At 45.1% G+C, this 24544-nt stretch overlaps 1 protein-coding gene across 1 annotated transcript; it reads right to left on the bottom strand.

The window, feature by feature from the left end:
- Positions 1 to 1675: 1675 nt before the first annotated feature.
- Positions 1676 to 4072, bottom strand: LOC127341354 (2-methyl-6-phytyl-1,4-hydroquinone methyltransferase 2, chloroplastic). The gene is made up of 3 exons (XM_051367163.2): positions 3572 to 4072; positions 2449 to 2755; positions 1676 to 2093 (listed from the first exon to the last, which is right to left on the bottom strand). Exons 1-3 carry the CDS (start codon positions 4033 to 4035, stop codon positions 1938 to 1940), a joined length of 927 nt encoding a protein of 308 aa, XP_051223123.1. The 5' UTR covers positions 4036 to 4072; the 3' UTR covers positions 1676 to 1937.
- Between the last annotated feature and the right edge of the window lie 20472 nt (positions 4073 to 24544).

Genomic DNA, 24544 nt, shown 5'->3' with positions numbered 1-24544 from the left:
AAGGAAGTAGTATGTATGAAAACACCGGATGATCGTAGGCCGATGGAAACAAAAGGGCAATGTGTCAGTAGCACTACACTGTAGCTGCAGTACCCGGAGTGAGGACAACTCGCGCCGGTTAAAAGGTGTGTGTAGCATCGGTACAGAATAGCCTAGAGGTGTACCTCCGTCCGCTGGCAAAGGGTGGATGGTACACTACCAATAGGCTATTATGTACCAGTGCCACATTTTTTTAAGTAAAGGAAATATATTAATATCAAAATATACCAATTACACCCAGCTTCTGCAACAACACAACACCCTAATGGTAGTACAGATGCAAACAACCAAAAAAGATAAAAGGAAACTAAGAAAGAAAAGTCCCGGTATAGTATCTCAAGCCTAGCAACAATAATACATCCACCCCTAGACAACACCTGAAATACAGATTCTCCAAAAGCGACACCTCCAAGAAGGGAACAGTGCACCAGCGCCGTCGCCGCCCGATCAAAGATCTTTAGGTTTTCACCCTGAAGATAGTCCCCGCTCTCAAAACAATGCCTCCAACAAGGTCATTGCCAGGCACAACCAGTTAAGGCCAGACCTTAGGTTTTCACCCTGAAAGATAGGACTGTGAACTTCGCATGTGCTGCCACCCTCACTTTCATACCACTGCTGGGAATCCCAGAACACCAAGCAAATTCCTCAACATCGCGGAGACTTGAACCTTCTTTAGATAATCGCCCAATCCCGCCTTCATGAAATATGACATGTTCGAACTCGATTTCCCGGAACAGGAAGGATCGAGGATCGATCCATGAAATATGAGCGCGGTGTGCGCGTCGTGATGAGACGAGCGAGTGGCAGCGGAGGAGGAGTACGCGTGTACAATTCCTCTTCCCACTCTCTTATCAATTGGTGAAACAACTTACTTTATAAGGTGGTGTAACTTCCTCCCATCTTTGACGTGTAACTAAACTTAGCACCCACCTCTTGCCACTCATGTGCAACCAGTGACATGGGCTAGAATACTTTTGGGCTGCCACCCATTTTGGGCTTTGAGATTTAGTCACATTCTGAAATCCTATATAGGCCACCATAAACAGGTCTAATGTTTCAACAACATGATCAAAGATGTTGTCGTTGCATTCAGATTTTTTTTCTAGATAGAGTTACCATTATAAACAATCGATACTCCGTAGAACTCTGATGCCTTCATAACAACTATAGAGGTCGCGCAACCTGAAATGATTACACATTCAGTGTATAATTTATGTGGTTTTAGACATTGCTATGGTACGCAAATCTAGTGAGTGATGTTCAAGCATTACGATCAACTAAAGATGATAATTAATATTCCATAAAGTTAGTATAAGATAATAACGCACCATAAAGTAAGTATCATGCAAGTCTTAAATGAGTGGATAGTGGCATGTTAAGTGGTAAGTTATCTAACATGCATGTAATCTGACAAGTAGTGACTGAAATTCAATTAGGGACGAGCAAAGTTATCAAAATATGCCAATGTTGGGGTCTAATTTCATTGTTTTTGCAACACCATGAATCAGGTTAATGGTTGGAGAGAGACACAAGATTTTTACTTGTATGTTGCATTTACACACTTTGTGTCGATTTGTTTGCATGCATGTGTCGAGAGAGTTTGGGAGGATGTTGTGTAATGCAACACCGCAACACGTTTTTTTCCTGTAATAAATAGAACCACCCTTTTATTTATAGAGATGGCCTTCTTGTGGGGTTAAAGCAATTGGCCACCTTCTTGGACTACAAGCCCAATAGATAATGAAAAATACGGAGATTTCCCTTCTAGGAAAATTCGGTGTATATTACATCCATAAATACACAACATGAAATATAAAAGGTATTAAGAGTGCCTAGCATAGAGGAGGCTAAGTCGGACATAGACTCTTCTCTCCTTCTGGCGGCTCTATTCCCCTTCCTTAGATCGGCATGCCACGGGGCACAATCTTGTCCTTTATCCACATGTAAATAGGCACCAGAAAGAAGTAGGTAGCACATATCGTCCCTATGAGGAAGCGGACGAAGACAAGGATAGGATTTCCATGCTTGCTGATGTCCTCGGCCTTTGGACCAAGCTGCAGGGAGGAAATGTTGAAAGCTGCCTATTATTTCCATATAGTATATGATACTCTTCCTTTACCATTGCTACTTAATATATTTGTTTATATGTAGGACATAATGGGAAGTGACAAGATGTGAGGTTAAAAAAAGTTAAAGAACAAATTGCTCAGGTCTTCCTATGTTGGTATAAGAAACAAAGTAGCTACAACCATTAATTAGCAAAGACATGCAAGTGGAAATGAACACGTTTCGGTAACCCATGGTAAATAAGCCCATTGAACAAAACATCCAAATGTGTAGGGAGAGATGAACATTTGAATTTTCTTTGAGAGAATGCATCTGCAGTGGAACCTTCAAAAAAAAGTGTACCTGTAAAGGGGAGTCTCCGCTTTCTGTCTTGATACCGGTGACAGAGCATCCTATGACCAGGCCATGCCTACGAACACCACGATACCATTTTGGCCCAATTCTCTTGAGTTCAACATCCTTGAACCCTGCTCTCTCGAACCATTCAATATACTCTTGTTCCGTAGGAAACAACATCCACATATCAGCGAAGAAGCGGGATAACCAAAATGTTGGGCGTACAGGGCCAATGATGCAAGCTAGGCCACCAGTACTCAATACCCTGTAGGCTTCCTTGATCCCCCGCTGTGGATCGGGCCAATACTCGATGCTGGAGTGGAGGCCAGACCAAAAGCAAATGATTCTCAATCATGGAATCAACATAAGAAACAACTCATCGAAGAGGAGATACTGCTACTACCACTATTGATATGCACTTATGGGCTTCTTTTATAGCTACAATCATCATGGTTCTTCGGTACACATTTCTATAACTGAATTGTTGAATTTTTTGCAATATTCTTTTGATATTATGGATATATGATGTCTAAATTTTTGGAAGATGCTACACTATAACCATGTTATGGCTTCTTTAGCGTCTGGCAAATGCCACCTCTAAGGAGCATAGCCCACTATTTTGAACATTGGTTTTAACAACGAAATATGAGTTACATGTTCTTTAGGATATGAAATCAATGATATATTGGTGTGACTTATCAATCATATTCTGTTGGTATAACTGGTATTTATAAATATGTGCATGTTTGGCAACAGGAACACTAGCGCTAGATTTTTTTAAAATCAATTTGGGAATACATACCAATGTTTTGGTATGTATTCTCAAAATTACATACCAATGTTTTGTATACCTTTGCAAAGTTTAGGTTGGGCTGCAGGACAAAACTAAAATTTTGGCTTATTTTACACCTAAAATTTGTCTTTTTTGACTAGCCCAGAATATAGCGTACTTTCTAGCGGAACTTGTGGCACAAGTACTATATGTGTATGTGTAATTGTATATATTTTTCCGGAACGTTTTGATACCCATATGCGTTTTCCATTTTTCGAAAAAACGAGAGCACTGTGGTACGTGCAAGTGCAACAAACAGTTTCGGCCTTATATAAACCGGAAGAGGGAGGAACAAGCCTGCCAGCGGAGACGTAGCGGTCGAACGTGTCAGCCGGGAAGGGAAGGTCCTCGGCGTCGCCCTCCATAATTTTGACGCCCTTGAGGGCCTTCTTCTGCCTGGCCTTGTCGAGCTGGTGCGGCGACTGGTCGATCAGCGTGACGTTCTCCGGGTCGACGTGCCTGACGATGCCCAGCGTGGTGAACCCTGTGCCACCGCCGACGTCAACGACCTTGAGGTTCGGCCTGCGGAGGTCGGCGTGCTCGTCCATGGCAACGTCGCGCATGTCCTCGGTATACTGGCCCGGGTTGAAGACGTGGTCATAGCCGATGGAGATGAAGCGGTAGAACCACAATGCCTCCCTCTTGTGCTGGATGAGCCGAAGCGCTGACGAGGAGGCCTTGGAGGAGCCTAGTCCCGCTGGCGCTGGGGCATCCACGGGGGCTCTGCCTGTCCCGGCGCTAGACACGTTGGTGGAAGCCATGGCTGTTGCAGCGGATGATGTCTTGGAGTGACGAGCGAGCACGAGGTATTTATACAGCCAGATTGCTATAGAATGGTTAAGACAGTCAACATTTGGCTACATAGGACTAGCTAGGACGTTCCTAGTGCTACCTAGGACTGCCCAACTACCAGCTTTGGTGCCGACACAGCTGCATTTTTTTTTTTTTGAAACGATATCCACCGTGCTGCGTCTATTCTGCCCAACTACCAGTTTTCTTTTCCTTCCTTAGTTGTGTGCATCTGTATTACTAATAAGGTGTGTTGTTGCAGAGGCTATGTGCAATCGGTATATTTCGATATTAATATATTTCCTTTATAAAAAAAATCTACTCTACCCACCGTCAACCCGGTAACCGCTGCCCCTTCTCCAAGTACTCATCGATGCAGCAAGTAATTAGGCCATTTGTTTTGCTGTTTGTAATGAGGTCCAACAAGCTGATCTGTTGATCCTGAACCAAAGTTCACCGTCCCAACCATACACCAATTCTATGGCGGAAATTTATTCAATTGTGTATAGCGTATTTGCAACGCATGGTAATTTACAGGGGATACGCAGCTTTCAGAGGTACTCCTACTATGGCGTTACAGAATTACTACAAATAACTCTGCTTTTATTTCGAAAGAAACATGTAACCATATGGAGTGAATAATCTCCTACGGCTACATGGTCACTCGATCTATGTCACAAATAGTACGTAGATGTCGTTCTAGATAGGCATGTCTCAACTAAAACTATTAAAACTTCAATTACAGTTTTTTCGAATATTTAGGTTAGAACTTGTAAATCCGACGACTAGATTTTCCTACTTACAATACATTTAATTTTCTGGGAATATTTTTATACTTACACGCATGGGTTTGGGTATTTCTGTCACCCTCCGTTTTGATTTGAAATTCGAACAAAACAAATAAAGAAAAAGGAATCCTAGCTATAGTCTATCCATCTTTGTCTTCTCAGATAACCATTACGGGCGTCTTTTGGCTCTTTTTTTTCTGACAAAGAGCACATATTAATATCACAGAGATACCAATTACACCAGCGTCGGCAACAACGCACTGGCCTAGCAGCATTACGGATGCACACAACCCCAAAAAGAAAGAAGATTACCACAAAAGAAAAGTCCCGCTACAGAGATCTAATCGTTTAAAACAGCAAGACTAACACCACCAAAACAACACCATAATTTCAGCTTTTCCAAAAGCGACGCCTCCAAGAAGGTAACAATGCACAAGCATTGTCGTCGTCCGATCATAAATCTTAGGTTTTCACTCTGAAGAAAAGTCCTCACTCTCAAAACAATGCCTTCAACAAGGACATTGCTAGGCACAACCAATTAAGGCCAGATCTTAGATTTTTACCATGAAATTAAGACTTTGAACGTCTCCTGTACCGTCGCCCCCTCTCGCATGCCACTGCTCCAAGTCACAGATCACCAAGCCGAATCCTCATCGGCACCAAGACTCAAGTCACCGTTGCAAGACCTCAGATCTCGGCTTCCATATCATTCTCCGCCTGCACCACGGAACGAGAACGTGTTTCATGATAATAACCGCCAGCAGAGCTTCGAAGCGCTCCCTCTGAAACCAAACTGCGAGAAAAAACATGAGTGCGCACGACCAAATTCCACCCGATCCGGCAATCTCCAGGCTTGATTCGCCCAATGGAGCGTCGGCGGAGCCTTCCGGAACACGACTCATCCGCCAGATCGATGAGGACATGCACAGGCAAATCAGCATCTTAGCGCGATAAGAAGTCTTAGGACCACCGCCATTATTCACAAGACTAGTAGGTCCCCACACCGCTGGTCGACTCCGATGCAGTAAAGGAAGAAGAGGAAGAAAAGGGGATCCAATGCAGGACCGGACTAACCCCACGATCACCGGATCGGGCAGCAGCCATCCACCAGATCTCGCGGGTCAGGGCGCCGCCACGGGCGCCTCACCCCTCCTCCTCCTCGACGCCTCCCGCCAGAGACCTCAAGCGTCGGCCATGGAGCAGTTGTGCCGCCCTGCGCCCCCGAGCCGATCTCCCACCTCCTCCCGTGAGAAACCTCCAGGATGCGCCTCCCTGCCCACCAGCGGTGGGCGCCGCCACCGCCGCCGGTGTAACATCCCAAGATTCCAGACAGTTGCGGGGTAGATTTAGGAAAGGGATGTGCATCTCATCATAAAATCTGGGTAAATTTCACGCTTTATTGCATAACACACCCAAGGGGGATCAAGTTTCTCTCTCGACACCATCTAGGGTTTAGGGTTTCGAGAGTGCGATAAACTTGGACATGACCTCTTTGCATTTAGGGTTTTTCATAGTAGATGGTCATCATTTAGATTGGAAATGACACTTGAGAAAAGAAATGAGTTTGAATTCAAATTCAAACTCAAACAATTCAAATTGAATAAAATATTATATAACTCAAACCATAATATGATATTCATACAAATAGAAATAAAAGACAAAAGAAATATAATATAAAGCTCAATATAGAGAAACTTAAGCTTTATTGATTATCACACAATATACATTGTCATTTACAATATTCCATATATATTACAATAAATTAAACCAGAATGGAATCAAAAGAATAAAAAGGAAAATTACAAGTGTATAAACTAAAACCCTATCTACTGTTCATCTTCATGATCATGTAGAATGGGCCTTGTGGCTTACCTTACCGTTTACACCTCACCAAAATCCTCCTTCTATTCGAATGAGTTAAGTTGACACTGGTGGAAAAAAGGGCTTTGGTCGCGGTTGGCAACTGCCATTAGTCGCGGTGGCGCAACCGCGACCAAAGCTGCGCGACTAAAGGCCCCCCCCTTTAGTCGCGGTTCCTTACGAACCGCGACTAAAGGCCCGTCCACGTGGGCCGCAGGCGGCGCGAGGCGGAGGACCTTTAGTCGCGGTTCTTCTGGCCAGCCGCGACTAAAGGCCTCCGCAGGGTTTAGGGTTTTAGCCCCCCTCCCCCTAAATCTGGTTTCTTTTTAATTTGTATTATTTTATTTCTTTTGGGTTTTAATTCTGAAGGAGTTTCACATATTTAGGCCAACCGCGACTAAAGGCCTCCGCAGGGTTTAGGGTTTTAGCCCCCCTCCCCCTAAATCTGGTTTCTTTTTAATTTGTATTATTTTATTTCTTTTGGGTTTTAATTTTGAAGGAGTTTCACATATTCTACGGTACTGTATACATACATGCATATGAATGTACAATTTCAAACAAATTTGAAATTAGAACCAAAAAGAATTCAAGAGGAATATACAATATATATTCAATATCGGATCACCATATACAATATATATTCAATATCGGATGACCATATACAATTTTGAACAAGTTAGTTACAAATTCTGGTGCATATAAAGTTCTACGTCATCGTAATAGTGTTCTCCTCTAGGATCGATGACTTCCCTCGCCAACCATCCAGCTAGTTCCTCTTGAAGTGGTCGGAAGCGAGCTTCTGGACTAAGCGTCTTCCGGAGGTTATTCCTCAGGATGTTGTTCTCACACGTCTGGTCCCGCTCATTGCGGTATCTCCGGATCCTCTCACAAACATAGTATCCACATAGATTGGTCCCCGGTGGCTGAGTATCCCCGATCGTCCGCACTGCCATTTTAAAAGATAGCTCTTTTTGAATTCACCGACCTTGGTATCTACGAACCGTCTCCAAACCCTACGAGGCAAAGAAAATTAAATAAACAAGAGAGTTATTAATTAGTTACTTGATATTAGGAAATGATGAACGAAATAGGCCGATCGATATAGAGCGCAAATGAATGAAAATAATTACTTTTGCAACATTTTTCTCATGTCGCCCCAAAGCGCCGGATCCATATTCAGAGAGTCGTGGACGAGAACCGAGGAGGTCTGAACTTTAATTACCATAAGAATCCGGTGGAACCTGCGGACACGATACATGCACAGTCATGCATAACTCATCGATTAGCCACATACCATGCATGGAGTAAACAAAAGAGAATGTGCTCAAGACAGAAACACTCACCCAAAATGGTAAGGAAATAGAATATCACTTTTACATTGCTGTTTTCTAATAAACCGCCACGGAGTCATCCTCCACGTCGGCGGGGTGGTGTTCTAACACATGTGAATTAACGATGTGTGGGTCAATGAACCCAACATCATGGATGTTCCTTATTCGCATTTCCCGCTTCTTCATTCTGCATAATAGCGTACACAACAAGATAGTTAGGACAGTGCGGGCAATGAACGAGATGGGGTAGAAATTAATAAATCACTTACGTAACGTAGCAGCGATGATAGATTTGTCGAGGTCGCGCAGATTGAACAGCTGGAACAATTCACTCGAGAGGAATTTGTACCCAGTAATGTTTGAAGTGATGCTCATATCTAACTTCCGCATAGATATAGTCTTTGGCGTTTTTATGTTTTATGTAACCCTTGTACCAATTTAGCAGACCTAGCATTTGTCGAGGTAGATCCCCTTCTGCGCAGGCTCGACGAGAGGGCCATTCTTCACATATGTAAATACTACGTCCTTCATTGGCGCCTCATCAAGGCCTAGCGATTGCACGAAGAGTGATACCTAACTCGGCCGCTTGTTCTCTCGGCACTCGTTACGGTCAATCCATGTGCTGCCGCAGCTGCTACGATATCGGGGGCATCCGGATCGGCGGCTTGCACTATGAGCGGGGCGATCGATTGTTTACTTTGTTCCCCGAGCTGGGCAACTTCTTTCCCCCTTTCTAATTTTGACTCGGCCTCGTCCTTCACGGCTTTCTTCTCCGCCAACTCTTTCCTGTTCTTGAACGCGAGTGCTTGCCTACGAAGTTCACGTAAATAGTCGTCGTGCAATTCTTCGCGGCTTGGGACGGTGTGTTCAAAAATGACTTAGCCCACTGCTTTTCCTTGTCGAATATACTGGCTTGGGCTCGCCCTCTATTTTCCTCTTGACGCTCGCCTTCCATTTCTCTAAATCAGCAGCCGCGCGCCTCGACTTCCGCGGCGCGACTTTCGCCAGGCCTCGGGGGGCGAGGCGTCAGTGATACCTCCGGTACCTTTGTTTTCTTAGGTACGTAAGGGTCCGGTTAATAACCCAGGACTGCTTCGCTTCTTCGCCGGAGGTGGATTGGGGCGGTACCGGTGTCGATCACCCACCGGACGAGGATCGGGGGCGGCGGCGTGGGCTGACGTGAATGAGGTGTATTAGGTGAAGCACCACCGCCACCGTCACCGCCACCGCCACCGTCACCGCCACCGCCACCGCCACCGTCACCGCCACCGCCACCACCACCACCGTACGGGGTGGACTTGTTGGCGCCTCGCCTGAAACTTGATAAATTTCTTCTCGCCATAGAATGAATCCGGCGCTTGACATCTCCAAGTCTTTTCACCCCTTCAGGTGTAGCAATGTCAATGTCCGGGTTCTCAAACCCTTGGACTATCTCCTCCACCGTCACACGAGCATAGCCATCTTGAATGGGGTTGTTGTGGTGGAGTGCTCCAGTGGTAAAGCACTGCCGATGGCTACCTTCATGGACATGTTCCCGATAGGATAATACAGATGACATGCTTTCATCTCCTTTATATCGTCCACGGGGTAGCGAGGAGGCTCCGGTGCAGTAATTTCGACCACCGTAGGCTCCGGTGCAGTAATTTCTATCGTCGGTGCACCAGCCGGTGAGGCCTCCGTGGAAGCCACGCTGCTTCTTCTCTGCTGGCTTCCGAGATCCATTGGATGATCTTCAAGATGCCTTGCGCCCGAGCTGCATCTCTTTCGGCGACTAGTACACTCACGGTTTTCTTCATCACATCCATTTCCGTTACCAACTTCGCCACAACATCTGCATCCCGATCCATCTTTCTCTTACGGCTTCGTAACCGTACGGGTCATCGTTCCGGGGAACCCTATTTTCCACGGAATGGGCCCCATGCCTCGTATACGTCCTCCGTGTTCAGGATTCCCGAGGGCTTTTGTCAGGGCGTCGTTCTCTCTGTTGAACCTGATCCTCCCCTCTTGAGCCTCCCTCATTGCCTCAATAAGCTTTTGGGTGGGTGTAATTATTTTGCCCTGATAAACACACTCCCCTGTCTCCGGGTTCAGCGATCCCCCATGCCCGTACCACCAGCTTTTGGCCCTTGGGTCCCATCCCGCCGGACCTGGACGGATGCCTCGCGCCCTCGGCTCGTTCTCCATCTTCTCCCACTTAGGCTGCCAAAAGCGATACCCTCCTGGCCCCATTTTATGATTGTACTCCTTCTTGGCCGCATTTTCCTTATTTTTTCGATAGTTCAAGGAACTGCTCCGATTTCTTTTGCTTCACAAATTCTGGCCAATCATGTTGCGCTTTCTCATATTGTCCTTTGAAATCCGGAGTCTTGCCCTGGTTGACAAAGTCATGGGCTAGATTTTGCTTGTATTTCCGGAATGCGTTGGCCATCCTAGAAAGAGCGAACTGTTTGACTAGCTTGCGCCTCTTCTTGTTTTCCGCAATCTTGTTACCCTCCTCATCGTATTTGCGGTATTCCGGAGGTAGAACGAAATGTTCCATAAGCTTGTTGAAGCAATCTTTTTTTTCTCTTATCGACAAAAGTGAAACCAACACGTGCCTTCTTTGGCTCATTCCACTCTGGCGGGTGATCGAGACGTTGTCTCTAACAACGGCTCCGCATTGGCTGACAAACTTGGTGGCGTTCTTGCGGGCTCCGGCGGCCTGCCGGTTTCTTCGTCGACAACATCGATGGTGCATGTTTCTCCTGCTTTCATCGTCTTGGTTGCGCCACGCTTTGACGACGTACTCGATTTTTTCGACGATCCGGCCGAGGGCTAAAATAAGAAAGAGAGTCGCGCGCGTTAGTACACACACATTTATTCAAATCAGTTAGTTGTATCACCGGACGCTCAATATGTATATATATATATATACCTCGGCGCCGGAGGTGGTTGCTACTTCCAATTGAAGATCGTCGTTTATCGACGTTTCTTCGGCATCATCTGCTGGCGACGGCGCCCTTCATCTTCACACTCAAGGTTCAGATAAGAAGAGATATCATCTTCTTCTTCTCCGGTCGGCACATATGGAATATCGCCTTTTATGATGCCGAACATATGGTCTTCGGCGTCCGGATCATAGTTGTCCGAGAATCGGGTCAGCTCTATCGTCCGCCATATGTCGATCCTGAAAACATGTAGTCAAAACAAATTAATTAAGTGAAGAAGGGGTGGTGGCGGTGGCAAAAGGGCGGTGGCAAAAAGGAGGGGGCCGGCGAGCTGGAAGGGGTTGGGAGAGGGTGTCGCGGAAGAGCGCGAGACGGGGCGGTAGGCGACGGCGTCACGGAGAGGGAGGCGTATGCGGAGGGGGCGACGAGGGCTCGCTCCCCCTCAGTATACGCGCGCGGTGGCGGTGGTGAAAGGGCGGTGGCGAAAGGGCGGTGGCGGTGCCGAGGACACATAACCCTCGCGCGGTGGTTAAGTTATGTGTCCTCGGCGCCCTAGTGCGTGTGTGTGGCACGCCGTCCTAATGCGTGTGTGTGGCGCGCCCCCGGCCGGCCTTCGGGCCTCCGTCTCCCCCCTAGATCTAGTACGTTTTATTAAGTCAAGATTTTAAGTCAAAATTATTAAGTCAAAAAAAGTCAAAATTTTAAGTCTCAAATTACAAGTCTTCTTTTAGTTTTTTAAGTCTCAAAATTTTAACTCTCAATTATTTAGTTAATTTTAAGTCTCAAATTTTAAGTCTAAAATTTTAAGTCTCAAATTTTTAAGTCTCAAATTTTATGTCTTCTTGTAGTTTTTTAAGTCTCAAATTATAAGTCTCAATTTTTAGTTAATTTTAATTTCGAAATTAACAAAAACTAAAACTAAAAAAAAAAGAAAAAAAATTGGCCGGGCCGGCCGGTATGCGCCGCGCGCGCGGCGCCCCTACTGTGGCCGGCGCGCCTCTCTCTGGCCGGCGGCGCGCCTCTCTCTGGCGGTGGCGCGCGCGGGGCCCGCGCCTCTCTCTCTGGCGGCGGCGCGCCGGGGTACGTGCGCGGCGGCGCGGCGGCGCGACACTGGCGCGCGGCGCGAGCGGGCGGCGGCGGGCGGTTTGGATCCTTACGGGGGCTACGGCGAGCTGGTGGCGGCGGTCGATGGCGCGCGGTGGCGGCGGTCGATGGTGCGCGGCGGGTGGCGGCGGTCGATGGCGCGCGGCGGCGTCTGCGTCGAGAGGCGTCGGCGGCGTCGTCGAGGCGCGCGGCGAAGATCGTCTCGATACACGAACGGGCGGAGGAAGAAGGAACTGGCGCGGCCGTTCGGCCGCGCGATATTTATAGCGGATGACCTTTAGTCGCGGTTGGGGTCACCAACCGCGACTAAACTACCCTTTAGTCGCGGTTGGTGACCCCAACCGCGACTAAAGCCTTTTTTCGCCCATTTGAGGTTCCCGCGGAAAATGACCTTTAGTCGCGGTTGGCCTGGCCAACCGCGACTAAAACTTTTTCGAAATTATTTCATTTCAGAAATGTTTAGAATACATATAATATATCAAAAAATTCATAAAAATAAAACTAATTCAATTCAAAATTTTAAAAATACAAATAATACATCAATAAATTCAGAAAAATAAAACTAATTCAATTCAAAATATTAAAAATACAAATTATATATCAAAAAATTAAGAAAAATAAAACTAATTCATTTCAAAATATTAAAAATACATATAATATATCAAAAAATTCATAAAAATAAAACTAATTCAATTCAAAATTTTAAAAATACATATAATATATCAAAAAATTCATAAAAATAAAACTAATTCAATTCAAAATTTTAAAAATACATATAATATATCAATAAATTCAGAAAAATAAAACTAATTCAATTCAAAATGTTAAAAATACAAATAATATATCAATCAATTCAGAAAAAAAAACTAATTAAAATAAAACTAATTCATTTCAATATGTTAAAAATACAAATAATATATCAAAAAACTAAGAAAAATAAAACTAATTCAATTCAAAATGTTTAAAATACATATAATATATCAAAAAATTCATAAAAATAAAACTAATTCAATTCAAAATCTTAAAAATACAAATAATATATCAAAAAATTCATAAAAATAAAACTAATTCAATTCAAAATCTTAAAATACAAATAATATATCAAAAAATTCAGAAAAATAAAACTAATTCAATTCAAAATTTTAAAACCCCCTCTTCCCGCCTCTTTCCGCCGACCCCCTCTTCCCTCCTCGTCTTCCCGCCATTTCTTCCCCGTCTTCCCGCCTCGTTCTTCCCGCCAATTGTTTCCCGCCAATTTCTTTCGGCCTCGTTCTTCCCGCCAATTTTTTCCCGCCAATTTCTTCCCGCCACTTTCTCCCGCCTCTTTCTTCCCGCGTCTGTCTTCCCGCTCCCATTTTTCCCGCCATTTGTCGGTACATATAGGTAGCCCGCCTTGGCCAGCATCACATCTCTACAATCTCTCATCACTCTCTCATGGCTTCCACCGCACCCACTCTAACCTACCGGCGGGTGGAGGAGCTTTGCGCCTCGAACTACCCTTGCCCTCGGGGCTACCGCGTCCTCGCCGGCTGGAGCCTAAGCGCCGGCGGCGTGCCGGTCCCTCCCGTCCCTCGAGTGCTACCGCGCGGGCGGCCATTACGAACCACTACTACCTCGACCTCACGCCGGAGCAGCGGATGAATCCCCGTTGGCATCCCGATAACCAGCATACTTGGGACGCCTTCTTCATCAATCGGCGTGAGAGGGCGCTCGCCAGGTATGAGGAGGACGGTCTGCCTCCTGGAAACTTCCACGAGGCCGGCCGTCGGCTATGGTGGTACGGCCGGACTCTGCAGAGCGTCATGGACTACATCACGGCCGGCGATATCCCCCGCTGCGCTACCCTCGCTTTGAGCCACGAGCGCCGCCCGGCAGCGGCGACGACGGCAGCGACGACGATGCGGCAACTTAGAAGGCGACGACTACCGGTACAACGGCGGCGGCTATGAAGACTACGAGTATGCATATTATACGCCTAGGCGGGAGTATGACTAAATCACTCCAAATTTCATGTATGCAGGAGTATGACTTAGTCACTCCAAATTTCCTGTATGAAGGAGTATGACTTAGTCACTCCAAATTTCATGTATGCATGCAGGAGTATGACTTAGTCACTCCAAATTTCATGTATCATCAGTGCTATCTCGAGTCAATTGAATCATTCGAAAATGGACACCAAACACATCACGGGTAATATAATTCACATGATTCATTCAACAAAGTTTGGTACAATAAATTATTACACATCATTTCTTCCCTTGTGTCCCAGCTTGCTTACGATTGTGCCGTATCCATGGAGCATCCTCATCATTTAACTTAATGCTTGGGTCGGTGTTCACTTTGAAGGGCGGAATTTCAGCAAACATATTATAATCTTCTGACATGTCTGTCTTGTCCTCCACTCCCACGATGTTTCTTTTCCCTGAAAGAACAATGTGGCGCTTTGGATCATCGCATGATGTACTGATCGTTTTCTTATCTTTCCGTTTCCTCGATTTGCTACTCATGTCCTTCACATAGAAAACCTGAGCGACATCTTTCGCTAGGACGAATGGTTCGTCAAGATAACCAAGATTGTTGAAATCCACCATTGTCATTCCGTATTGCTGGTCCACCTTTACCCCACCTCCTGTTAGCTTGAACCATTTGCACCGGAACAAAGGGACCCTAAAGGAGGGTCCATAGTCAAGTTCCCATATCTCCTCTATGTAACCATAATATGTGACCTTTTGCCCATTCTCGGTTGCTGCATCAAAGCGGACACCACTGTTTTGGTTGGTGCTCTTTTTATCTTGGGCGATCGTGTAAAATGTATTCCCATTTATCTCGTACCCTTGGAAAGTCGTTATAGTCGAAGATGGTGTCTTGGCCAACATGTACAGCTGATCTACAACCTTATTGTCACTCATTAAATGTTTTCTCAACCAACTGCCGAAAGTCTCCATGTGGGCCTTCCTAATCCAGGATTCAGGCTTCCCAGGGTTGTCCGAGCGTAAAATATTCTTGTGTTTCTCAAAGTACGGAGCAACCAAGCTGGAATTGGTCAGAACTGTGTGGTGTGCTTCGATCTAGAGAATGGCCGTCCATACATATCATTGATTTCCTTCCGATCGTGCCTTTTCCACTTAGTCTCCCCTCGTGCCGCGATTGAGGAAGACCAATCGGCTTAAGGTCAGGAACAAAGTCAACACAAAACTCAATTACCTCCTCATTTCCATAGCCCTTGGCGATGCTTCCTTCGGCCTAGCACGGTTACGAACATATTTCTTTAATACTCCCATGAACCTCTCGAAGGGGAACATATTGTGTAGAAATACAGGACCGAGAATGGAAATCTCATCGACTAGGTGAACCAGGAGGTGCGTCATAATATTGAAGAAGGATGGCGGGAACACCAACTCGAAACTGACAAGACATTGGATCACATCGTTACGTAATCGTGGTAGAACTTCTGGATTGATTACCTTCGAGAGATTGCATTGAGGAATGCACATAGCTTCACAATGTGCAGTAGAACATTTTCCGGCAGGAGCCCCCTCAAAGCAATCGGAAGCAATTGCGTCATAATCACGTGGCAGTCGTGAGACTTCAGGTTTTGGAACTTTTTCTCCGCCATGTTTATTATTCCCTTTATATTGGACGAGAATCCTGACGGGACCTTCATACTGCTCATGCATTCAAAAAGATGACCTTCTCTTCTTTGGTCGTAGCGTAGCCGGCACGACCTTGAAACCGTTCCGGATGCCGGTCATCGGGGTCTTTCAAACTTTGCTGGTCCTGCCGTGCTTCCTTTGTATCATTTGACTTCCCATACACGCCCAAGAAGCTTAGGATGTTCACGCAAATATTCTTCGTAACGTGCATCACGTCGATTGCAGAGCGGACTTCTAGGACTTTCCAATATTCTAGCTCCCAGAATATAGATTTCTTCTTCCACATGGCTACGTGCCCGTCAGCTCCCTTCGGAACTGATTGTCCGCCAGGACCCTTTCCAAAGATGACTTTCAAACCCTTGACCATATCAAATACCTCAGCACCAGTGTGTTCGCAGGCTTCGGCCGGTGATCTGCCTTGCCGTTGTAATGCTTGCCTTTCTTTCTTCTTGGATGACCTTTCGGAAGAAATCGACGATGCCCAAGGTACACGTTCTTCTTACAATTTGGCAAATGTACACTTTCGGTCTCATGTAAGCGGTGCGTGCATGCATTGTATCCCTTATTTGACAGTCCCGAAAGGTTACTAAGAGCAGGCCAATCGTTGATGGTTACGAAAGCAACGCTCGTAGGTCAAATTCCTCTTCTTTGTGCTCATCCCACACACGGACACCAGGTCTGCCCCACAGCTGTAAAAGTTCATCAACTAATGGCCTTAGGTACACATCGATGTCGTTGCCGGGTTGCTTCGGACCTTGGATGAGCACGGCATCATAATGAACTTCCGCTTCATGCACAACCAAGGAGGAAGGTTGTAGATGCATAGAGTCACGGGCCAGGTACTATGGCTGGAGCTCTGCTCGCCAAAAGGATTCATGCCATCCGTACTTAGACCAAATCTTATGTTCCTTGCGTCAGCTGCAAAATCTTTGAACTCTCTGTCGATCTTTCTCCATTGCGTTCCATCTGCGGGGTGTCTCAACTCCCCGTCCGACTTACGGTCCTCTTTGTGCCATCGCAACAACTTGGCATGCTCTTTGTTCCTGACAGGACGTTTCAACCGTGGTATTATAGGAGCATACCACATCACCTTGGCGGGAACCCTCTTCCTGGGTTTCGGCCCTCAACATCGTCACCAGGGTCATCGCCTCTGATCTTATAACGCAATGCGGTGCATACTTGGGCATTCATTCAAATTCTCGTATTCACCGCGGTAGAGGATGCGATCGTTGATGCATGCATGTATCTTCGTAACCTCTAAACCTAGAGGGCAGACAACCTTCTTTGCTTCGTACGTAGTGGCGGGCAACTCGTTATTCTTTGGAAACATATTCTTCAACATTTTCAGCAAGTTTTCAAATGCCGAGTCAGCTACACCTGCCTGTGCCTTCCATCTCAGCAAATCCGATTGTGCAGCCCAGCTTTTTCAGACCATCATCGCATCCGGGGTACAGCGCCTTCCCTGTGATCCTCTAACATGCGATCCAAATTCTCCCTCTCTTTTTCAGTTTCGCAGCGTCTCCGTGCATCGGCAATGGTCCGACCAAGATCATCAACGGGATCATCACGTGCCTCTTCTTCACCTTCCCCTTCACCTTCCCCTTCACCTTCAGCATCCTCCATGAAAGTATCACCGAAATGAGCAAGATAGCTTTCATCGATGAAATCATCCCCTTCTTCATCTTCTTCCATTATAACCCCTCTTTCTCCATGCTTGGTCCAACAATTATAGCTTGGCATGAAACCGTGCCGAAGCAGGTGCATGTGAACATCTCTTGAGGAAGAGTAACCCTTCGATTCTTACATTTAACACATGAATGAGATAACAAAACCCTCCTGCTTGTTCGCATTAGCCACTACGAGGAAATCTTTCAAACCCGCACCGAACTCGCCGGAGAGTCGGTTACCGTACATCCATTGTCGATTCATCTGCATTATTATAATATAAAATATATAATTAACCATCATGCATTTGTTAAACTAACTAGCTACAAACAATATAAATTAAACAATGAACTACACACACATGCACATTTTATCAACGACACATCAAAGGTTCAAGTTGCTAACCGCGATCGAGGAGGAAAAAATAAATGAGAAAGCTCAAGTGTGGCTCCAACACTTCATATCATGTTTGTTTCATGCTCTTGGGGCATTTCATCAAACACCTTATGTGCATAAGAGGAACCAAAAGCAAACCTAACACCCACTTGTGAGCTTGTGAAGAGAATGGCACCAAATGGCTAAGTGTTGGCTGCTGGATGGGTATATATAGGGGAGGGGCTTTAGTCCCGGTTGGCCTGGCCAACCGCGACTAAAGGCCTTCGGGCACCTTTAGTCGCGGTTGGCCTGGCCAACCGCGACTAAAGACCCCCCACGTGCACCGGCTGGCCACCGAGCGCCCTGGGCCCAGGCCTTTGGTCGCGGTTCTCCTCCCGAACCGCGACTAAAGGTACCATTTGTCGCGGATCCTGCAGCATCGCGACTTATGGGGCTCACCCGAAGCCTGTTTTTCCACCAGTGTGAGGTTTATAAATTTGGCTCTCACTCGCTCCACCTAAAAGCATACGGAGTATTTAATTGTTAAAAAAATTAATTCTAAGAAAAAATCGCATATAGTTACTGAAAAAGGGCCAGCGGGCACCGAGCAAGGGACACTGCCCGATTGTGCGGACCCGTGCTCCTCGTTTCTCGAATGGAAAAAAAGTATCTTCTTTCTGGGAACATGCTAAACCAGAAATTCTTATGTTCGTGATTCTTCATCCACCGATGCAGAAAATCTTCCAGTTTTCCATTCTCATATCATCTCGACAATTTATGTGTGTTCACACAGCTTTGCGAAAAAATAATACTTTTTTGTCATAGATGTGAAACAAAACATGTTTCACAAAAAATCTTATTTTCAACACTAAATTTTGTCTTTTTGCACAATCAAAACACCAAGTTGATTTTCCATGCAATGACTTTGTTCGCACATAGCATGTTATGATGTACACGTGAAAAATCTTCATTTTGAACTTTTTGACATGCATTTTAAAATGTATCAAAGATGCATTTCAGAATAATGAAAGCATATGCATCCAGGAGCCAAAATATCACCCCCGAAATTCACCCTTTAGAAATTTCATTATATTTTTTATGGAATTGTTTATTTTCGATCAGATGAGAAGAGTTCGTTCAGCTTTTTATACGTTGGATGCATGTAACTGATTTTTTATGTACAATATACCTGGTTTTAAAATGATTAAATTCAAAACTGCATACTAGACGCAATTGGATTTTTTTTCGAACATGGGTGATGCCATTCAACTGTGGCGCCATATTTCTCATGCATATCCCCATCAGTTTCTTCTCCTCCTCCTTTCTTTGAATGAGCGCGTCTTTCTCTCCGCCAGAAAAAATATGTTGTAATCCAAAATTATTGTTTTATTTGTGAACTGCGAGAAAGGACACTCTTTCTAATTAGACGATGAAAACCAAATACTCCAAGTCCGCGTCGAAACAAACAACGGTTCTACCCTCTCTCAGAACGCCTAAAGTCTTCCACTTGTTAGCTTCATCCAAGATCATGCCGAGGATGAGGCCGACTGGATTGGACTCGTTCCCGCAGAAATCAATCTAAATCACCTCGGTACCAAGTCCCAAGTCTCAGCATCCTAGTTGCATTGTGAGTCCACGCTTAAGTCCTGGGTCGCCGGTCCAACTGTTGGATAATTAGGCACAATTTCCATGATTAATTTCAGAATATTAAGCATGACAGTAACTATTAACATGTGAAACTCGAACATACTAGATGTAGTGATCAACATGAACAGTAGCAGAGCAAACAATACAACATCCATCGCTAAACAGATCGAGATATGTCGCACGTACCGATCTGGTGGAGGTGGCGGTGAAGGTGTAGTAGACGATGTCGCAGCAGTAACGTTGTTGATGACAATGTTGTTGACGACGGGGACGATGGGTCGAAGCAGACGGCGTTGAAGACGACGGTAGGCAGCACCGCCCGACTTGGACGGAAGGCGACCCGTGATGAAGAACTTGAACAGTCGCGCAGAGCGCTTCCCAAAAACATAATTCGCCCTCTCCCGTACAGGATCGCAAGGACGAGCGGTTCCGGAGACCTGCTCTCCCGTTCGCCGATGCACGTCGGCGCGCGGGATGGAGTAAGCTACGATGGCGGCGCAAGCAGAGAGAGGTGACAAAACTCTAACTCGTGTATTCGATGTGTTTCTGCGGTAGCCGGGCAAGAGATTATATAGGCTCATGAAACCCTAGGCAACGTGGGGCACGCCCACGTCGCGCGCACGTTTTCGAGTCGGTTACAGATAGCCCACGGCCCGGGAGCGACCCGAACCGACTAACTGCGACGCGTCTGTCTAGGACTCTATTCGTTTTCCTGAGCTGCAAAAAGTAAGGAAAGTCTCGGCTCGAAGCTCAATCCACTCACCACGAGCGCGGCGCGCGTCGTGACGTGACGTGTCGAGTCGAGTCGAGTCGAGTCAAGACGAGCGAGCGAGGAGGAGGAGGAGCGCGCGTGAACCACTCCTATTCTTACTCACTTACTAGTGGTGGAACAACCGGAAAAATCAGGTTTGAACCTGGGTGCATGTGAACCCTAGTTGGAAATGCATTTTCCAAATGTTAAAAAATTCTGAAATAAAAATATCCGGGTACGTACGCATGTTCCATGTGTGCGTAGAAAGTTTTCACGGAGAAACCACTTTTTTATTTCAAAATCTAAAAAAGACAAAATACGTCACATATATACTGCTATATAGCCCTGCAAAATTTCACTTTTTTGCCGAGATAAAATAAAAGATTTTTTCGTCACGAAACTCATGTCAAGGGCACATATTTGAGATCATCTGGGAAATCATTTTGTGTTTCGATTTTTAAAACATGTTTTGAGATCACAAACGGAACTTTTCAAAAAGTGGGTTCACATGCTCCCATGTTCCATATATGCAGTCTCTGGAACAACCCACCTTATAAGGTGGTCTAACTTCCTCCCAACTTTCCATGTGGGACTAAACTTCCCACCTCTTGCTACTCCCTAGTGAGCTGCCACCAACTTGGGCTCAAACTCACAAGGCTGTCACTATGTCGACTTTGAGATTTATAGGAAAATCTGAAATCTAGTATGGGTCACTAAGTGCAGGCCCACTATTTCAACAATCCCCCACCAGATCTCAAATCCCCATTTAGAGATTTACCAATACTCGCTGCTTGTTTATATACCAGTGTTTCAGCGGAGACTGTTAAGTTGAACTTCCGCGTAGAACCTTAAGATACATCCATTCACACTTGAACAATGGACTAAGCCTTGAATTGCAAGTTTTGCGTGAACAGGGTTTCACTCAAAGTCATAACCAGTACATGGCTGCCAGTAGCCTACCCCGCGGGTGAAGCATATGCGTCATACTTCGTGGTCTCTTCATGAGTTTACTAGAGATCACTCAAATCTCATAGATTGCGACGTTTAACAATCGGACTCATATAGGTGTGTTATTTCAAGAATGCTCTGTAGGACAGCATCTTTGCTAAAATAGCCAACATAAACACATTAAGGCTTGTTGCCAACCTGCCTTACAGCAATTGAGAGTTGTGCATCTTCACATAGAGAGGTTTACATAATACTCTCCTCAATTAAACCACTAGTTTGTTCTTCCCAGGTCCTAATTCACGGGATCTCCGATCACAAAGGTTGGGTTACCACTATGGTGTAATATCAACGGGTCTCAAACCCATCTCCCTCGATGCACTTTCTATCACATTACGTGATAGTCCCTTTGTAAAGGGATCTGCCAGGTTTTTGTCTATTTGAATATATGTAACAGTTATTACTCCGGAGTTTCGCAATTTCCTGACAGACTTCAAACGTCTCTTGACGTGTCTTGATGACTTCGCGTTATCCTTAGAATTGTTCACTTTGACAATTACAGTTTGATTGTTACAATTCAAAAGGATTGCCGGTACAGGTTTTTCAACCACAGGCAAGTCCATCAAAAGCTCACGCAACCATTCTGATTCAACAGTGGTTGTGTCCAAAGCAGTAAGTTCTGATTCCATAGTTGACCTCGTCAATATGGTTTGCTTGCAAGATCTCCATGACACTGCGCCACCTCCAAAGGTAAATACATACCCGCTAGTGGCGTAGAGATCAGCCACATCCGAGATCCAATTTGAATCACTATATCCTTCAAGCACAGCTGGGTGCCCTGAATAGTGAATCCCATAACTCAATGTACCACATAGGTAGCGCATGACCCTATCAAGTGCATGCCAATGATCAGTACCCGGGTTTGACATGAACCTACTCAACTTGCTAATAGCAAAAGAGATGTCAGGTCTAGTCGCGCTCGCTAAGTACATGAGTGAGCCAACGATCTGAGAATATCTCAATTGATCTACGGCAATCCTCCGGTTCTTGCGCAATGTCACACTGGGATCATAAGGTGTTGGAGAATACTTGCTATCAATATAGCCGAACCGGCTCAAGATCTTCTCAACATAATGGGATTGTGTTAGAGTAATCCCACTCTCGTTCTTAATAAGCTTGATGCTCATAATCACATCAACTTCTCCCAGGTCTTTCATATCAAAGCACTTTGACAAGAAAGACTTGACCTCGTGTATTACTTTCATGTTTGTACCAAATATCAGAATATCATCTACATACAAACACAGTATAACACCTTCGTCCCCACCATGGCGATAGTAAACGCACTTGTCAGCCTCATTGACAACAAAGCCTACAGAAGTTAAAGTTCTGTCAAACTTCTCATGCCATTGCTTAAGTGCTTGTTTCAGGCCATATAAAGATTTCAGCAACTTTCACATCTTTCTTTCTTCACCTTTTACTACAAACCCATCAGGCTGATCCATATAGATTTCCTCTTCCAACTCTCCATTAAGAAAAGGTGTCTTTACGTCCATTTGATGAACGATAAGACCATAGGAGGCAGCCATGGACAATAGTACTTGAATGGTAGTAAGTCTAGCGACATGTGAATAGGTGTCGAAGTAATCTTCGCCTTCTCTCTGTGTGTAGCCTTTAGCTACAACTCGCGCCTTGTACTTCTCAATAGTACCATCAGGTCTTAGCTTCTTCTTGAACACCCATTTGTAGCCCACAGGCTTGCATCCATGTGGTCGTTCTGATAGCTCCCAAGTTCCATTAGAAAGAATCGAGTCCATCTCATTATGGACAGCTTCTTTCCAGTCATCTGCATCTGGAGATGCGAATGCCTCTGCAATGAACGTGGGAGTATCATCCACAAGGTACACAATGAAATCATCACCAAAGGATTTTTCAATCCTCCGTCTCTTGCTCCGTTTAGGAGCTTCATTGTCATCCTTCTCAGTAACATTCTCATGTGATTGTTCAAAATACTCATTAGATGGACTAGACTCAGGAATTATCTCAGTAGAAATTCTAGCAATGCTATGCATATCTTTCATAGGAAACATATTCTCAAAAAATGTTGCATCACGAGATTCCATAATAGTATCAACATGCATATCAGGTATCTCGGATTGAACTACTAAAAATCTATAGCCTACACTCCGCGGAGCATAACCTAGAAAGATACAATTCACTGTCTTTGGTCCGAGTTTGCGTTTCTTAGTGATTGGAATATTGACTTTCGCCAAACATCCCCATGTGCGCAAATACGAAAGTGATGGTTTTCTCCTAGCCCACTCCTCGTAAGGGGTTTTATCTTTATTCTTGTTAGGAACTCTATTCAGGACATGACATGAAGTCAATAAAGCCTCCCCCACCATGCCTTTGATAAACCAGCAGTGGCTAACATGGAATTCACCAAGTCAGTCAGCGTGCGGTTTTTCCTCTCGGCAACCCCATTTGATTGGGGCGAATATGGAGGCGTCCTCTCATGAATAATGCCATGTTCCTCACAGAATTCATCAAAGATTTTAGGAAAACATTCACCACCACGATCCGACCTAAGACGCTTGATCTTTCTCTCTAGTTGATTCTCAACTTCAGCCTTATAAATTTTAAAGTAGTATAAAGCTTCATCTTTAGTTCGCAACAAATAAACATAGCAAAATCTAGTCGCATCATCAATCAATGTCATGAAATATCTCTTTCCACCTTTTGTCAACACACCATTCATCTCGCATAGATCAGAATGTACGAGTTCTAGAGGTGCCAAGTTTCTCTCCTCGGCTGCCTTGTGAGGCTTCCGAGGTTGCTTTGATTGCACACAACTATGGCACTTAGAACCTTTGGCAATGGTGAAATTCGGAATTAAACTCAAACTGGATAGCCGAGACATTAAACCAAAATTAATGTGACATAAACGAGAATGCCAAACACTGGTATCATCACTAACATTGCCACAAATATGGTTCACAGACTTATTACTGAAATCCGAAAGCGAAAAGCGGAACAAGCCTCCGCACTCATAGCCTTTACCAATAAATTGTCCAAACTTGGAAACAACTACTTTATTCGACTCTAAAACAACCTTATACCCATCTCTGCATAGAAGGGAGCCGCTAACGAGATTCTTGTTCATAGTAGGGACATGCTGCACGTTCCTCAGCTGCACGATCTTCCCCGAAGTGAACTTTAGATCTACCGTGCCAACACCACGAACAGAAGCATGTGACCCATTCCCCATCAAGACGGAAGAATCCCGGGCGACCTGGTAAGAAGTGAACATGGATATGTCAGCACACACATGAACATTAGCACCTGTATCAATCCACCAACATGGAGATTGAAATACCGAAAGAACAGTAAAGAGATTACCATACCCATCAGCATTGCTAGCGGTTACCGTGTTGA

Source organism: Lolium perenne, chromosome 3 (genome assembly GCF_019359855.2).
Source record: "Lolium perenne isolate Kyuss_39 chromosome 3, Kyuss_2.0, whole genome shotgun sequence".
NCBI classification, from domain to species: domain Eukaryota; kingdom Viridiplantae; phylum Streptophyta; class Magnoliopsida; order Poales; family Poaceae; genus Lolium; species Lolium perenne.
The sequence above is the reverse complement of the archived record's forward strand: the minus strand, read 5'-3'. Positions and strand labels throughout refer to the sequence as shown.

Coding starts and splice junctions, on each gene's coding strand:
- LOC127341354 (XM_051367163.2), bottom strand. CDS start 4,035: ATGGCTTCCACCAACGTGTCTAGCGCCGGGACAGGCAGAGCCCCCGTG. Junction 2,756..3,571: donor CGCTACGTCTCCGCTGGCAG/GCTTGTTCCTCC, acceptor CCTCCACTCCAG/CATCGAGTATTGGCCCGATC. Junction 2,094..2,448: donor GCGGAGACTCCCCTTTACAG/GTACACTTTTTT, acceptor TCCTCCCTGCAG/CTTGGTCCAAAGGCCGAGGA.